We start from the raw sequence: 19068 nt of genomic DNA on the forward strand, positions 1-19068 counted from the left end.
GGAAAGAGTGTTAATAGCAGTATTATTGAATGTACCGGCTTCGATAAGTTGAGCTGTTATACAATTTTTAAGAAAATCACGAACATCGGAGTATTTAAATGGTTTTGTGATGAACTGTGAGCTTCGTGATCAAATGAACACGTGAAAGGGGCGGGGTCAACATATCTCCATATTTTCCGCATTTTTTAAATAAAAAAAATAATCAATAAAAAGTATATATTGGATTGTCATTTTCACCCTACTGTCATTCAAGTATGTCGGGCAAAGCGGAAAAACCAATTCACGAATTATATCAGTTTCATAATGATGAAAAGTGATGCACTGCAAGGTCTAGAAGTTGTGTTAATCTTGATATCGATTCAGAAATGAAACCCATGAATAAAACACAACTGTGATATCACCTCATTACCAAGTCAGCCGTGATTGCTCATGCTAACACTAGTTCAGCCTTATTTATATGTCGCAGACATCGGACACCTCAGAATATATCGCATTTCATGGGATGTTGTGCCAATACCATACTGTTATAAATTAAATGAGCATTCGTTGACCTCGAAATACCTTTACATGGTATGAGATTTGGGCTCAAGAGAGCGTGAAGTTTGCGAGGATTGCAAGCTTGACAACTCGGAGAACAGTTCAATAGTGAAACATTCCTAGTGGATAAAACATTGTTTTCAACGAGGATCAGCTCTAGTTTTTCAAATCCTACCAAATGTGGACTTTAAACTTGAATATATACTTGAAATGTTTACACCTGGTGTTGATTTGAATACCCACTTTGTTCGGTTTCAATGGTCGATGTCTTATCGACATGCTCTGTGATTTCTCAATGCCACTGATTCCTGTAACACAGTTCACAGAAGTTTAATTGTAAACCAATTTTCTGTGTTTATATCGGGATTTTTAGGCTCTATGCAGATAGGGAGATGAATCAAGAATCAATAGTTGATAGTCTCTGGAACTAACGTTTGTCATGGATAAATGTCCCAAGTGCGGAAAAACTGTCTATTTTGGTAGGTACACTCGGCTGTACACTAGAAGTGATCTAAAACACCAATGTAATGAATTATGTTTCCTATAATCTTAATGTAAATTTGAAATACTGTATATGAAATTTATTCGGAACTGAAAAAGTGTGTTTTCAATGATGTTTGTCAAATGTTTTGATATGACAGTGTATAAATAACGATTATTTCCCAACATATTATAGCTCGTGTCAGCTTGTATTATCTTTGAAATATTACCCAAATGAATTTTATGAAAAAGGAAGAAAATAGAACGAGGAAAACCTGCAACAGGTTTATAAAATATTTAAGGGGTTGTCATGAAGTCTTGATTGAAAATCAATAGAGTTCTGTTCTATAAATGTGGGGTCTATTTTTACTTTGTATTTGAACAAGAGCTGAACACGGAGTAATAAACTTGTAACAATATGTCCTTAAACAGTGGAGTCTTGGTACAGCCCCAACTGTGACAGAGAACATCAGTAAAACATTTGTTTTTAGGAGCGTGACAAATGAAAGCTAGACGTACAGAGAGGTCATTCATTAATCTCCGTGGCTAATGCCTTTTGTAGTGTAATAAAGTTAAGAAAGTCCTTGCTTCTTTCAGTTTTACCATAAAAAGTACATATATTTTATTAGGACAAATGAGAATGAACTTTGGAACAAATTCATGGTCAATATAAAATAGGAACATCGTACACCTGCAATCTAATGTACTGGTAATAAAATTCGCGACTTGACCTTATTTGAAGGTTTTCTTTAATCTCATTCAGGTAGACACTTGGCCCACTGTAGCATTTTACTCGAAAGGGCGTCGGCAAATTTAGCATATAATAGGTGACTTTTCTCATTTAAACACGTTTATCTAACAAAATCAACACAGTATATTTATAAAAGTTTATAATGTAAATACTTCCCTGGCTATAGTATCTTTATATTAGCCAGATTTTTCATTCATACGATGTTTTTGGTGAACAGCATTGTTTGTTTATGTTTTCATTTTAAGTTCCCTGCATCATTTATCCAAGGGCATGTGAATATGTGGACGAGAAAGCTAGATTAGTTGACCAATTTCAAATTTTGACATATGAAGTAAACTTTAAAAAAAATATAACAATCCTAAAAATTCATTGACAAGCCTTTCTTGTGGCAAACTTAGTGCATTCCGTGGCAGTCCACAAATGGGAAAGTCTCGACTTGTTCTTTTTTAATTAAATACATATGTACTAGATGTATATTATTATGATACGCATATTTCTAAAAATTAATTCAAAAAATACCTAGTTTTTGCAAGTTCCAACAATCTTGAGGAGTCAAAAGATGAGCAGAGCCTCTGGTACAATTGACTTTAAAAAGTACATAATTATATTTATGTTGTAAACCACGTTTTGTTATTTTGTCTATTTTAGCCGAAAGAAAGACTTCGCTGGGAAAGAACTGGCATCCTAACTGTTTGAAATGTGAAGAGTGTGGAAAAATCCTATCTCCGGGCCAACATGCGGAGGTAAAAAAAAAGATACCCGATAAACTGGAAATCAAATAGACCAATAAATCTACTAATTAAAGAAAAAATACTTATTCATTCTTTAAAAACGGTCGAAAAGGTGTACTTCACGAAATCGAGAAATAGGAAAAATCTACATTAATGCAAACCACATTTTTATTCTGGATCCGCTCCCCTATTGAAAACCATGTGAATTGCAGAATCATGATCAGGAATAATATAAGCACCCCTTCTTTATAAAGTTAAAACAAGTATTTGTTAAGAATAGTTGATACTTTCAGATAATTATCAGATCATATATAAATCTTATTATATATGACAGAATATTGTAAAATGATAATGTACAGAAGGAGTGGAAAAGATTACAACAAATGCTTAAAAAAAGGATATATTAAACATTCACATTAAAACTATTTTCAAGTATATAGAGGCATTCAAAAAAAATATTATTTTGTTATTTAAATTGAGAAAATTCATTCAAAGACATAGGGTATCTTAGTAGAAAATACAATAAATGTGTATATGCAAATTAAGTACAACTTAAAATCCAGATTGTTATCTTGACCTCAGACCTGTTTTCAGACAGGAAATGGCGGGGAATTTTTACAGATCTTAAAAACCTGCACGTTCCAATTGAAGTCTTCTTGTGATATCATTATTCAAGTTCTTTAAAACTTCAAATTAAACATGTAACACTGTAAATATTTAGTGTTAGGTAGTTTAGTAGTAGTAGTGCTAGTTGTTTTTGTTTCTCTGTGTTCCTTTGTTTATTAGTCTAAAAAAAGTATTCCTTAGGTTTTTTTTAAATGCTCAAAGTAACAACAACATTGATCTTGGCAATAAATTGCAGAGAAAAAAATCTGTTCTTGGAATTACTTCCTAGTCCCCTCTCACTTTGTTCAAATAAATCTTCTTCAAATTTTTCTTGTTAATCAATCGATCGAGCAGAACAAAGTCTCTCAAGAGAACGATAGGCCATTTTAATGTGTTTTTGACACACTTAAAGGATTACTCACAGACTGCAGTTCTATCAATCATTATTGGATTGTGTGATCAGCTGAAAAACACGCCATTCTCTTGTCATTGATTGAATCGTTGTTTGGATCCATGCATGTTTTAGGCTTATAACAATGATAATTAAATAAAAGAAGTGAGCGATATAATATTCAGACAGGAAAATCGGAAAGCCGAAATTCTTTCATTGAAGATGTTCAACACAGTTAACGGAGTGTGCGTCTTCTGTCAGGATTTATAGAGATCCAATTTTTTCATGTTCATAATCATAAAGATTAACTGGAATTCGAAATAAAAATCGTATGTCCGTTCCCACTTGTAAATAGCTTATCAGTACAAAATTGTGGGTGGGAATCCTGGTTTTTGTAAATGGTTGGACGTATTCCTATTTATTTTTAAAATCGTTGTCGAGATATAGTTACTAAAATTGTTTAAATGAAGGTTTTGTTTATTTATCAAAACATTTCATTAAAATTATAATTATATAACTTATTGGGATTGTTAAATATTTGAATTTGAAATCTGCATTGTTCACAACACCCTTGTCCTTGGTAATACGATAAGTTCATCATTTTGACTTATTATGGACTTCGTAAGATAAGGGATGTGCCCCACTAAAAATCATTATATTCATTTCAAATTCATGTATTGACAAATGTATAGTTCCTCACTGTTCATTACACACAAAAAATAATATCCAATTCTACGTTCATATACCAAAATTAAAATAAAAAATGTTATGAAGGTAGGACGACGCATATTTGAAATTAATCTGAACTTATATATTTTATTGAGTATTCAAATATATTGGGACACTCTTATTGAACATTCGAATAACAACCATTTGACAGTAATATGACATCCGTAGACTAAAATGCATTAAAATATGATTTTTTTTTCAATTCGTCTCTTTATAAAAAATCGAGACATACAAGAAATCCTTAAGCCTAGTTTGATAAAAATATTTCAAGATTTTTTTTTCATTTCAGGGGAAAGGACTGCCATATTGTCACAAGCCGTGTTATGCCAAGCTATTTGGACCCCAAATGATGGGATATGGTTCCAATGTGGTGTCACCCGCAAATTTTAAGAGAATCGGTGACGGTACACTTTATAACGGAGAATATGATTTTGATTTGAAAGAAGTGTTCGAAAGTGGAAAAATGATACACAGTAACGGTAGTCCACAGCACATTGTGAGTCCTAAACAGAAACGCAATTCTCACGACGTGACGGAAGCCAAAGCAGGCCCAAATCAAATCATGGAGTTCGACTTTTTCTCTAGGACTTTTAATGGTTCCCCAAAGAAAAGTCCACAGAAGAACATGTCAGATTACACTCCGAGAGAGTGAGTAGTTTTATCCCTAGTTGGTGTGTTCAGAACTGATGTACTTACTGAAGTATGAACACATGCAAGTCAATAGCAATATTACTGCTTTAAATATTGGAATTAATTAAACTGTTTTGTCGGCCTTGAACATGTTAAATTCACCTAGCACTGTTTATAGACTGCCTGACTGAGCTTGTACATATGTAATACTTTTAAACTGACAGCTTCATACTTTTTTTGTTGTTTTAATGAAATGGAACTCTTGTAAACAATCTGCCTTTTTCTTCTTTATCCGATTCTTACATGAAACGGGGGGGGGGGGGTAAATTTATACATGTAGGTCCTTGATGAAACAACAAAGATTTTTCGTTCTTTGGAAAGGGAGGGGGTAAAGATTTAAAATATCCAAATGTATGTATGGAAAGGTGTTATCTGCATTTTATTTCCCGCTTTGTAATTTGTTCGATTAGCATGATAAGGAAATCCAACATCCGCCTCCGTGTTGTGTTTCGCGAGTTATTCCCCTTTACCCGGAAATCTCCTTCAAGCCCAGCTTCCGCCAGATGTATTATCGTTTTACATGTTGTTTTTGATGATGCTTGTGGAAGGTTCGACGCGAAAGAGATAGAGATGAACAGGTAAATTGTACCCGGGTAATTTGTACCCATTATCACTTTCGTATTCGTATATCGTTGTGCTTTAATAACAGCTCCATTTACCTGATAAAAGGTAGTCAGGTGATATATGCACACCGAGCAGTGTCGTATACGTGACCCTGTAGACCTTTTCTTATGTTGCAGTTAATATTGATTACATTTAGGCCTGTATCTTGATTTAAACAGATAAAATTGTCGCCGATTGTCCTTTGGATCTGACATTTTAAATAGACCCTTTCATGGACTTTGGTTGGTCAGTGATGGCAACTGGTTGGGGGGGGGGGGGTCAATGTATAGGAGGATGATTAGGGAATGGAAAAATGAGGTGTAGTCAGATTGAATGTGATCCCCACAGTTCAAAGACGTTTATCTTAGAAATGTCATTACAGACTGACTGTAACTATTGCTTCATATAGAGTCGTAGACCCAGATTGAAGTTGCTCAATTAGAAATTATATCTCATGGATATTTATAGTCAATTATGTAGTATAGTCATATTATATATATTTTTAATTATTAGGTTAGTAGTAAGTGGCTGTCTACAGAAATATATCAGTTGATCAAACTCTGGGAAGACTTAAATTATTAATATACAAACCAAATAAAGGTTTTGTTTTGACTAGGACAAGTAACATTCAACAAACTAAATGTATCGATTACACTTAAAAGATTTTATTGTCTTTGCAAATCTCTTTCACTCTTCATCTTGTTGTTTACGGATTAGGTCACTGAAAAGGGGTCCTTCTCTATACATTTAATTGCAGCATCAGCAAGTGAAGTAGGTAATAATTTAAACATATAATGCTAGCACAATTTTTTTTTCTTTACATGTTTTGTAAATAAGGATGACTTAACATCATTTTATCCACCATGTAGCCGTCTATATTTTATCTGTTTTAAAATAAATGGCATGCAGGCACATGGCGTCTGTTATCCAATGAAAAAGGGTCATTCTAGTTGGTGGCAAAACAAACATCCATGGTATACTTAGTTTATTTTATGTTTATAATAATCAGCAAAATTTAGAGACTCACCTGATGTAGTGTGTGAAACTGATCCGTACGCATCTCTTTTTGGAACCAGCATAGATTATATAGATTGTGAATTCATGCAGTGATAGTCAGAAAACAAAAAATCTCAATTTATTTGCAACTTTATATACATGTACAGACAAAAGGAGACTTCTTGCATGCACATTAAATTGGGAGGAAAAAACCTTCTCTGTTTACAGTAAATTTTTTAGTGATCTAGAAATTAAATGATTACATATTAAGTTATTTAAGCACCAAGTGAAAGCTTTTGCTTGTGGGTACATATAGTTACACAGAGTAAACACCTTTCTATAATTGAGCTGACGTTGCATGCTTCTCATATTTGGCATGGGAAGATGATGATTTTTTTTTTCATTTGATAATGTTAAGGTCAGTAGCATAGGCCAAGGTCAACCCTAGTGGTATTAAATATGTATATATGTAAAACCAGACATTCTGATTTGCCTGTGTACAAAATTTGAAGAATATACTTCATAACAGAGTTACATCCGAATGCTAAACAGATATATACAGACAGACAGGTATTATTAATCCATGGATTGGAGTTAAATTAATTTGCAGTTGGCCCCATAGGGTAAATTAGATATAGTAAAAAGGTCACTAACAGCAACAAAGATTATTTTGTATTATCAGTGATTAAGGAGTGCATGTCAGTTGTCATGTTTATACGATAATGTTGATCAAATTTTTCTTTCTGTTTACTTTGTATGTTACTGTGGGAGTTTTGTAAGGTGTAATATAGATAACTGAGTGTATAGGGAGTTTATAGGGACTTCTGTTATCAAATTATAATACAGGGCAAGAAATGCAGGTAGAATACAAAACAGTAAATTGAAAATAGTTCAGGGGGTCATTGCTGGAAGGTATTTAAATACTGACCCATATAACTCTTCCTATTGTGGTCCCAAATAGAGCAGTATTTACCAGAACACTATTAATATTCAATCAGCCCTATATCAATAATGATCAAATTAAGCATTTGATAGCCTTTAGACTGTTAAGGAATCTCCAGTCATGCATTCATAACATCTTACACCTGTGTGGTACAGTACGTCACAAGAACCTAGTATTATAAGATATAGGGCTGTGATTGAAGGTGATGATTAGGTGGGAGAGATGTAAATTTTATTTCCCTTCCTATCAAATACTGATATTACCTTGACCTGAACTATACACAGTGGAGGAACTATTACGATGCTCCCTCTGAATGGCAAGCTATCAGTTCACAGTGTCCTTATGGATTTATCTCCACATGTCTGTCTAGCAGCCAACCCTTTTTTTTTTTTTTAGCTGTGTTACATTTTGTCTCCTAAATGACCTATAATATATACATGTATGTATGTGTTGATGGTGATCGAGGTCTTCTTTGATTGTTTTCGAGGGACAAAATGGAGACAATAATTGATTACGAACAGGAAACCTTGGTTGACTTGGCTGAGTAAGTATACGAACAATGTTTGGGATTACAATTTTGAATTTTTTTTACCTTTGTGTTTTTGTTTTGCATTTTTGAATTCACAAGATTTGCATAAATATGTCAGTTGTTTTGCTCTTGTGTCTGAATTCCAACATTTTTTCGACATTGATTTTTACTCCGATTCTAGTTGATACATGCTTAAGACCATGGTTTGTATGTTGAATAGACAAGTCTCTAGAAAACTAACACCGAGTTGTTTAGTTTACCGGTGTATAATAATAACAGGTTTTCTTGTGAATGGTTTGTTTGGCATGATTTTTTATTGAAATGTGCAGCAGTATAAAGAAACAGGTGATTTGTATATGTTTTATTCATTACATTTGTAGAGTTTGTTGAATCTTATCAGAACCCCCTAGTATTTCTGTGCTTAAAGATTTTATTTCCATTGTAGACGAGAGCTAATAAAGAAGATAAATGAATTCAATACTTACTATGAAGGCAAGAAAAGACAACCCCTAACCATCAAGGAGGTGTGTATGGATTTATCGTTTTGAGTTGAATAAATTAACATGCTCATGTCATGTAACAGTACCAGAGTGAGACCTATTCATATCATTATATACTGGCACTAACATTCGTTTCTAACATTTAAATTTTATTACTGGTGATATGGGAAAGCAAACTGGGGACAAAACATTAGATTTTATATATTTCTGTGACAAATTATTGCACGACAAAGCTTTATTATTTTCCAAAGTGAGGCATCCAAAAACCAATTACTAAATTAGATTCTCCGTTCTGTAAAATATCTGTGATTATATACTGTCATCCATACAGCTCTACTGGGACACAAGTACTCATTTCCATACAATTTATCATACACCAAAATAACAATTCCATCAAAATTTACATAGAAATAGTGATTTATCATCGAATGTTTACCTACCAAACATCTCCAATGTTGTGACATATGGAATACATGAAATATGCCAGGAATCACTAATGATGAACAAAAGCAATTTCAACAATGTGTTGTTAATTATCAGAAATGAGCATACCAATCAAAGGGGCAGTATTTGTTTACTGTTGCATGTAACCATTGCCTGTACACTGCAGTAGCCTCAGAGATTTCTGAACTGTCCTATCTCCTAACTTTCTTGGAGCCATTTTTCTTTGAGAGGAATAAGTGTTTTGACTTTTTCTGGTGGTCAACATGTCCCTGTGGTGTCTGCTAACGAGAATTATCAGATACATGATACGGATACTGAAGATGAATCTAAACTCTCTGGTCAGAGAGTGCATAGAGATGGCAAAGTTAACTATACACAGAAGCGTAGTCTAAACAAGAGGTTTATCTTTAATAAACATTCAGAGAAGGTCTAATGGATATTAATAATTTTCCATGGAACTTGTTTACAGCAGTGTATGTTTACATATAAAACATGTGATCAGTGTGATGTGAGAGGAATAAGAAGTGTGGACTTAGATAACCAAGGCTAATTAAGTTATTACTGTTATGGCAATTATAATTACATTTAATACTTATAGTTAGTATAAATGGTGATTAATTCATTACCACAAATTTGAGAATGGGAGGTTTTGTTTTTTTGGGGCCCATTTTTTATCCACAAAGTTAGCCATATATCCATAACTTTAATTTTAAGCAGAACAGGTAGATATTTTTCTTCAAGTTTAATGTCAAGGTTAAAGATATGCTAGGTCAAGGTCATATATAAAAGAAAGCAGAATAGGACTTGGACTCTATTGGGGTACCTTGTGTAACTACTTAACGTATACACAAGTATACAGCATTAGATTACATGTAGCTGTTTTTTTTGGTTACTTTCTGTGTTTCAAATATTTTGTGTTATTTTGTATTCTTTTCATCATTCAGAGGACAGATAAATTGGTGATAGAAGGACCACTTCGTATATACTGGGGGGTTGTGAAACCAATCAAGTTACAGGAGTTTGACAACGTACCTTCAGTCCCATCTCCGACGTCATGGCGACACAGTTTTGTTCCTGGAGACCGAGTTCCAGAGTCAAGTCCAAGTCTAAAGGTAGGTAAATTATAATTGAACCATCTTCAGAAACCCACGGTCAATCTTGCATTCTACGGCAAGATTGACAGTGGTTCCCACAATGGAATTGACATGCTTCACATGTTCTTGGAATAATAATAAGAAATTTAAGAATTGAAGGATTTAAAGATACTCTAGAGAAGAATCTGAAAGGTGAAGAAACAAAATAAAAAGGTCAAATTTTACCCTAATTTACTTCTGAATGAAACTATAACTGTTTTTAATGAGTGTGCACAGAAATGTCATTTTAAGATGGTTTATTGCAGTTTAACGTGACTTTGATCATGGTTTTTAGGGTGTTTTGAGTAAGGTCATGTTATTGATTTTGTTTGTCACAGTCTGTGAGAAATGTTTGCTTAAAATAAGATCTCTGGGGAAAAGGAGATAAAGCTTTAAAACAGGGAGTCAGAGTCCACTTATCTCCTGGAGATATTGATAATAAATTTAAAAATATGGTTAAACTTAAATATTGGACAGCCCAGTACCTAATGAATTCTGTATATTTACATGTGTACCTATTTTAGTAGAAATCATTCTCTGTTGTTGTCTTCTTTTTGATTGCTGCTAATATATATGCATGACTTCACTTAGATGGGATGATTGTAAACACCAGACTGTGCTGTGACTGCTAAGAAGTCAATGACCTACAAATACACTAAATATTGAATATGCTAAATATAAGGACAATTGCACACTTAAAGAATTCAATGAGTCCAGTGAAATATTGTGTAGAGTATCACTTGTTCCTGTTTAAAGAGAGATTATCATTTCAATGTAAACTTTATTTAATATAACGACTGTTTTGTTGTCATTGTGATAAGGAAGTGCATTACTCTATAGAGTTTAACATGTTAAAAACAGCATTTAATGACTACAACATATTAAAGTACAATATACTACATGTATATACCTCATGGATAAATTCCTTGAAAATGAAATGAAATGCAGTGAAATTTTTGAGTAACATTAATTTACAAATGTTTTTAAGGTCAGTCGAGTCCTTTTCTTCCTTTTCTGTCATGTATGTCCTGTTTTGATATGTTATAGTAATGATAGGCTAATTGCAATATTTTTTAGATGCCAAGAGCTTTTAATCTACACTGTAGTTGTATAGTTCCTGAAGTTATACAATTTGAAATATTTCAGATTATTTGTGATCTAACTCTATAAATGTAGATGAGTCCCATTAGATGTATTTGATTGCATCATACTGACATACTCCAAATGTACAATATGCATGTAGCTACCTTAATTACAGTCAATTTAACAATTAAAATGGCAGGTCATTAAATCTTACTTCCTACCGAGAGATCAGATTGAAGTGAGGGTACAATTGCATAAATATTGATGCAAAAAAATTGCAGAATATTTTGCCCCCTTTCTTATAGTGTGCAAGGCTTTAGCACAAAGCTAGGATTAAGCATCCTGTCTAAATTGAAAATAAAAGTACTTCATAACCTAGCAACTGAATGGATACATTTATTTCATTATTGTATAAACCAGTTTGTAGATTGTATTACTGTCATGCAGGTTTGAATTTATATTCAAGCATTATAGACTGATACAGATTTTTTTTTTTCGTTTTCAGAGGTCAAGATCCCCTGAACCATCATCTCCCAGAGCAACAAGTAGAGGCGTGGATGACAGTGTCATATTCTCCCCACCAGATGGTGTAGTAATGCGTAGGAAAAACATCAAAAAATTCAACACTGTGGCCTACCGAGGAGATGCCCGACCCGATAAATGGAAAAGGGCTTCCATAAATGGACACATTTATAACTTTGATGTAAGTGTCATGATATGTAATACTGTCTTATCATCATTTGATCCTTATAAAACTTAACAACAATCTTTTCTTAGTTTTTTGTAGAACAACTGTAGGGTGTACATATAGTTTAAAATTTGCATTTATGTACTTAATAGTGCTTGTATTGTTCAAAACAAAACAAAGTGCTTTATTGGGAAAGAGGATACACTGTAATCACCATATCTATCATTCTCTATATTTGCCTTAGCATACACAAGATTAAGATATCATTTACCGGTATATCTCTTCCTAGTTACATGTGTGCTCATATGGCATGTAGGGATGGTCCATACAATATGTATAGTTCAATGATCTATTGAGATTTTACTTTTTACTTTCTTTGATTAAGGAACTCCATTTAGGAATTTTAGATATCTCAAGGTATACAGGTGTATGCATGTAACACATATGCCTTGTTTTACATGTAGAAATGGAGTGATAAGTTCCTACAGTTGTGATAGCTGTAGTTTGACTGTGATTACCACTTTTAGTCAGTGAAGCAATGTGTTGTATTTAATGATGTTTTAAACTTTGATGATAAGTTAACTATTATCATACTATTGTATTGTGTTTATGTCGCAGACAAGAGTCTTCACCCCCGTACTGGGCAGCTGTACTAGTGTTACAGTAGATAGTCAATGTACAACGTATGGTGCCATCAAAACACTGCTGGAAAAATTCAAGGTCAGCTGCTATACTTACTGTTTTATGCAAATATATGTCTTTTCTACTTGTAATGTAAAGTTTATAGTTAAAAAATCTTATGGAAGATACTCTTGATTATCATTATTATTTGAGAGATATATGTACGGTAATAATTTTAAAAATTTGGTTATTGGCAGATAGAGAACCAGCCTGATGAATACTCACTATATCTCGTATCAGAGACTGAAGGTTTGTAAAGCAGATTATAGATCTTCAATCCCAATAGTACATACATAAATCAGATTTGTAAATTAATCTGGGTTGATAAAGGGAAATGCATAGTTGAAGAAAAAATTTAAAACACAATTTTATCAAATAAAAATATCAACAGAAAAAAGGAAGTCCTGCGTCACTGATGACAGTTGATAAGACAAATTGAAAAGACACACACACTCAAAACAGGATATGTCTGATGGGGGTACATTACTCTAACAGCAGTATAAAGAGTTTCTCTGAAGGCAGGATGACCTATGAATCATTGTAGCTGTTAATTGTTCAAATTTTTTGTAGTGTGTTATCGTTGAAGGCAACATATGGTCTTTTTCTTAGCAGAGCACAAACACACATTTTAATTTGAAAGTGAATAAGAAAGTAGGACTAATTTTGCCATCTGATTATCAGTATAGGACATTAAATTACTTTCACAAAGTTTCCTGCATTAGAATGGTGTAAAATAAATTGATGTTCTCTTCCCAGGTGAGACATTGTTAAAGGAAACAGATCACCCTCTGCTGGAGAGGATAGCTAGGGGTCCAGATGAGACCTCCGGGGTCAAGATTTACCTGAAGGACCGTATACTGACCGTCAGGAAGAACTCGCTAGTGACCCAGCCTGTTGTCGAGGAGGAAGAGGAGGAGGAGGGTGTGATAGAACAAGAACCAGTCAAGGTGGAACAGAGTTTACCACACGAGGCAAGTTTAAAGTTTTATGTAAAGGGAGGCAACTACAGCTTTATAAATGAAGGTTTTAAGATTTAAATTTAGCAATAATTTCATTCTGCAAATTTTTGAGGGTGGTTTAATTTAGATATAGACATGATGTAAATTATTTTGTCATTTTTGAGTCTGTTTTTGAAATATACTGTACATTCCACAGGTTGAGCAGTTGATTGCAATACCAGAGCCTGTGTTACGCGGGATACTGCAGAAATTCAAGGATGATGAGGACAGGGAAATAAGAACGATACGAGCCAGGTATGATTTCTATCACTTCTCAATTATTGAAATTATACAGTCATATTACCTATTCCTAGTAGTGAGTTGATTTGGCTGTCAGTATGGAATAAGTAACATTAGAATTATTGCAAATTTTTCATCATATAAAACATTTTATACATGTACTGCAGGCAATGAAATACTTTGACAGAAATAAGAAGAACAGTAGCCCCCCCCCCCCCCCCCAAAAAAAATGAATTACCTTAATAGTTGAGATGTGCATGGCCTTGCCAAAATTAACTTGTTAACTTGATTTTGGAAAAGAATTCTTAAAATCCACTGATACACTTTATATGAGGAGTATTTGCTCATTTTATATTCAACCCAGTATCCTGAATAGGCAAATCTAATGCCCTGTTTACATGGAGATTTTGATTCGAATTAAATGTAACTTACTGCAAATTAAATCTGTCCAGCATTCACATGGAAAATTAAATGTTAATAAGTTTAATTCAAATTAATTTACTCTGAATTAGCTCCTTGTGAACGTTGAGGGAAGCTAATTAGGGCTCCGCTCTGCAGGCGCCCTATAGTGATCAGTCTGTCCGTCCGAGATCTCTTGTCCGGAGCATATCTTCTCTCTTCTTGGCCCAATCTGGCTCATACTTCACCCACAGAGTGTCTTTGGGTAAAGGGTGTGCAGTGACCTTGAACCCAGTTTCTAGGTCTAAGGTCAAGGTCATAGCAGAATTATATGAAAAATCCTTGTCCAGAGCATATCTTCTCTCCTCTTGGTCCAATGTGACTCATACTTCACTCACAGAGTGCAACTGGTCAATGGATGTGCAGTGACCTTGAACGAAGTTTCTAGGTCAAGGGTCAAGGTAAAAAATAGCCTCTCTGTTCAAAATCTTTGTTCAGTGCATGGTTTCTTTCTCTTAAGTCCAGTCAGCCTCAAACTTTACCAATTGACTTAGGGTACAGATTATTTGTGATTTTCCTTCCATATTTTGATATATATGCAACAGTTTTCATAGAGGATATGCAACATTTGTGATTTTTGTGCCGCTTTTTGATAGAGGGTATGGAGCACTCGTGATTTTCATGCCATTTTTTATTATAACAAGGTTGACATAGAAGCCCGTTAGACTCAAACAACACATCCCTTAATAGTACACAAGTGTTCCTCATCAAAATAAACCCTTTCAGCTACTTTACTTTTTCATGTTTGTTACTGAAAGCGGGGCCCTTTGAGATGGCCACCATCTCAATGATATCTAGTTTGAATTAAATTCTGACACATGTGTAATGGCAAAATTAAGTCACATGCCACGTGTTGGTGGTTAGATACATGTATGTACATGTAGGTATACTTAAGCTATTTTTGAGTGAAAAAAAAAATGCTTATCCCCAAAAATGTTTGCAGACACTATGAAATTAGGTCAAATGGATACTGTGCTCTGCATAAGGTGTAGTGATTTGCAAATGACATCGTAATAGCCTAAATGAATAGCCTTCCTGTAGAAAAAAAAAAAAGAAACAAATTTTTAATGCACATTAGTTTACTTCGCACTTACCGTTGTGTGAATGCAATGTAATTTGCATTAATTTAATTCACATTATTTTACTTTGTGCATTCATGTGAACAGGGCATAAAATTGCTAATTTACATGTAACAAATTACCGTATTATCTCAAGCAGAAAAGTTTTGAGCAAATGCTATATTTTTAAACAAACCGTTGTCAATGCTGTTGGAATAAAACTCTATTAATTTACCAGGTATGACCTCTCAAAGAGAAGATTAAAGGAGATGTTAAAAAACAAAGTGAAAATGTGACAAACTGGCCATATGGAATTAGTTGTGTTCCTTGTGTACGAACTTCAGTATTTGGAGTGTAACACGGAGAAAAATAGACTCTCATGATGCCAGCTGCCAGAAGTATGCCAGTCAGAGACTATGGCAATAACCCATTTTTGCCAGTTTCTATCAATAATGATTGATCAAGCAGCTATATCATTCATCCATACATACATGTAATTTAGGGCAGTGAAATATGATGCTCAGGTCCCAATTGGGTCAGAATCACTCATTTACATGTTTCATGCTAACTTGACCAGTTTTCCATCCTTCATTGAGTACATCGATGTATAGAATACATAATTGTGTTCAGATGTATTTACTTCAATTTGAATTTCAGATTTGTTAATGTACAGTGAAATTGTTGAAATATGAGAGAGAGAGAGAGAGAGAGAGAGAGAGAGAGTTTGAGCACTTGTATTGAATGACATTGAGAATGTACTGATGCATCTATACTGTAAAATATCTCCTGTTGGATCCACATCAGGTGATTGTTAACCTTGTGCGATAGTATTGAACTATGAACCCTACAGACAAGTAATTATTACATCTTTGTTCAGATACACAATTATCTAACATATAAAATGAATTGGAAGTTTGTTGAAATAATAACTTGACTGTATGATGTTGAGTTCAGGCAACATTCAAGTTTGTCAAGCAGTATATTGCATGCTCTAGCTTAATTAAGGCCTAATGTCCCTCTGTTTTAATTTCAAACAAAAAATTAACAATTACCAACATTGATTTTCATCAACACAAAAGCATTAGATTCAAATGGAATAAGGTTGAGGTATGAAGCAAGACTTACTTTTTCCAAAGTTAAATTTATGTTTAACCATGTTATGAAGAAAATTTTACACATTAAATAGAAAGAGCTCTAATTTATTATCACAGCATAAAATTAAAAATATTTAAAAATAATATTTAGTGTCATACATATTTTAAAAATTCATATCAGAAAACACAATGAAGCGTTGCTTTCTAAGTCGGAATGTATGCTTGTAAAAAAAAAAATGTGTTCTTCAGCAAGAGTTATCTTTCTTTAATCTTGTTAAGAAAAGTAACACTACTAATAAACAGCTCTGCATACCTGTAGTACATAATAAATTATGCAAGTTTTTTAGTTCTTGTAAAGAAATAGAAATATTTTAATTTGTGTAAAGAAAATAAATTGTGTGCAAATGTTTTAAGTTAGAAAACTATAAATAACTCTCAAATCTTCTAGCAATTAAATAAATACAAGTCAATGTTTGAAACATTTAAACTTCTTACCAAAAGGTGTAATAACTGTGTAAGAATATTACAGTTAATCAAGTAAACAGCTAAATAAGTTACACCTGATGAAACACATTTTCGGATATTTTTGGATTTATTTCTTTGTAAATTATCTCTTTTATCAGAGGGACATTAGATCTAAGTCCAAACTTTTTCTTGTGGAGGCTTCCATTCCATTTTTTTACTGACTGTATTGGAATGGTGTATAGGTAATTCATTGTAGGTGCTCTGACATGAAAACTGTAGATGAAGTACTTTTTTTTTGAGTGTTTAACATCTTTCTCCAATATTTCCATTATTATGAAAAACAGAATGTTGTTAGTGCTATTGTTAGTGTTATCATGAGAGAAATATAAAAAAAAAATTCCTGTATAAAATAGGGTTCTATACATTTTCAAACCTACATAATCCAGGCCACAGAAATCTTTAGTTTCTTAGACCAAAAAATTTCAAAATTAAATGTAGCAAGTTTTTATTTTAATTTTTTGTCTGTGATTTTTTAAAAGCAAGAGTTACCTTTCTTTTTCTTGTCTACTAAATCTAAACTTTTTTATTCTTGTATTAGTTGATATTCAATGAACTTCGACAGTGTTATACAAAAGTCTACTATAAGCTAATTGATAAAATATTGTTATAACAAGAAATACTGTATATTCAATTAGCTTTTTCTAAGTGGGCCAAGCATAGATGCACAAGAGAAATAACTCAATTTTCTTTGTAGAAAATGAGTTATTCCCCTTCTCAATACATGAATAAAATTGATCAATGAGGCAATGTTTGACCTAATGCGGCAGTGCATGGGAAACTTTAGATTAATTTTTTATGGCCTGTCATTGAGGTTATTTCATGAATTAACAAGTTCATACAAGCAAGATAGTGCAGTAATCTGGACTTATAAATTTTACTATTAAACAAGAAAAGGTAACTTTAACTTGAAAATGTGAAATGGAATTATTTAGAAAGCAATAATCCCTTATTATGCAAAATTAAGCAGTAACTGTGTAAATACAGCCATAGAAAATTAGATAAGGAATCAGGATGTGTACTTGGAACTAATTTGGCAGAACAAATAATCCCCATATACATGTGTGACTTGTTCACATTTTGCCGAGAGCGTTAGTGTTTACTGCTGACATTTTGTACCTATTAAAGAATTGAATGCTGAGCAAAAGCAATAAGATGGATGAATCTGAATGTTTGAGGAATGTTTGATAAAAATACTGAGATTTGTGATTGATGTCTTTCTGTTTTTTTTTTTTTTTTTTTTTTTTTTTTTTTTTTTTTTAATAAAATTTAAGAATTTGTTTCTGTAATATCTTCTCTTTGTTTATGTGTATTTACAGTATGTCCTCTCCTTACATTCCTTGTCACTTTTTACAGAACTCATTGAAATTTGGTAAAAAAAATTAAATCTCATAATCCCATTTCTCAAGAAAGTTGTATTAAGATTTTAAGTGTATTTTTTGCGACATTTATTGTTATTAATAGTGAAACAGTAAGCATGTTTCTTTCTCTGAAACTTTGTAGCTATAATCATATGCCTACATGCATCAGAATTGAACGTAGTAGTACAATGGCATGATTTATCAAGCCACCTGACATTTAGGATCGACAACCTTACAGATATCTTGATTTCATTGTAGTTGCTTTTAAAATGTTCTGACCTCAGACTGTGTGTCGTAGTCTGTCCTTTACCATTGTCTTTTCTGAGATTGCGTCCCTTTGATTTGTTATGTACATCTACCCTTGTTGCTAACAGTGAGAGCCTTTATGTATTGTTTGCAATATGGTGATATCAAAAAACTGTACGGAATAAAAGGCTTGCATCATTGTGTTATGAGAATAATAATGAAAAACAAGAATTTATTTTGTGTCTTGTGTTTTTACTAATCATACATTCTGAGTGCTAACTCATGATCACAGAAGAAACACAACAAACCAATGAAGGAAATATGTGGAGATAAGGAAGAGTATTAGAGTTCAAAAGTCCATTAAACATTACAAAATAGGAGCAGAGTAAACACGGACCTCTAAGACATCAGAGATGGGATCAGGTGCCATGGAGGAGTAAGCATCCCCTGCCAACCGGTCACACCCGCCGTGCTCCTTGTCATGATCGGGAAATAACGGAAAAATCCGTCGACAATTCAGTGTGTAAATAATGGCCTAACAATTAGTATGAAAAAATTCAGTCATGCAGCATTTG

The 19068-nt window shown here is 33.2% G+C and overlaps 1 protein-coding gene across 1 annotated transcript; it reads left to right on the top strand.

The window, feature by feature from the left end:
* Positions 1–605: 605 nt before the first annotated feature.
* Positions 606–17369, top strand: LOC133190168 (ras association domain-containing protein 2-like). Its single transcript, XM_061325651.1, has 11 exons — positions 606–1016; positions 2417–2511; positions 4515–4873; positions 8432–8510; positions 9875–10042; positions 11652–11849; positions 12453–12554; positions 12713–12764; positions 13272–13486; positions 13671–13768; positions 15509–17369. The coding sequence occupies exons 1-11, from the start codon at positions 977–979 to the stop codon at positions 15564–15566; spliced, it is 1464 nt and encodes a 487-aa protein (XP_061181635.1). The 5' UTR covers positions 606–976; the 3' UTR covers positions 15567–17369.
* The last annotated feature ends 1699 nt before the right edge of the window (positions 17370–19068 follow it).

Source organism: Saccostrea echinata, unplaced genomic scaffold (assembly GCF_033153115.1).
Source record: "Saccostrea echinata isolate AGI-Se365-2 ecotype Australia unplaced genomic scaffold, CSIRO_AGI_Sech_v1 ptg000022l, whole genome shotgun sequence".
NCBI lineage: Eukaryota > Metazoa > Mollusca > Bivalvia > Ostreida > Ostreidae > Saccostrea > Saccostrea echinata.

Excerpts from the sequence above, each read along its gene's own strand:
- LOC133190168 (XM_061325651.1), top strand. The coding sequence starts at position 977 with ATGGATAAATGTCCCAAGTGCGGAAAAACTGTCTATTTTG. Across the intron at positions 2,512-4,514 it reads CTCCGGGCCAACATGCGGAG|GGGAAAGGACTGCCATATTG; the intron begins GTAAAAAAAAAG and ends TTTTCATTTCAG. Across the intron at positions 12,765-13,271 it reads TCTCGTATCAGAGACTGAAG|GTGAGACATTGTTAAAGGAA; the intron begins GTTTGTAAAGCA and ends TTCTCTTCCCAG.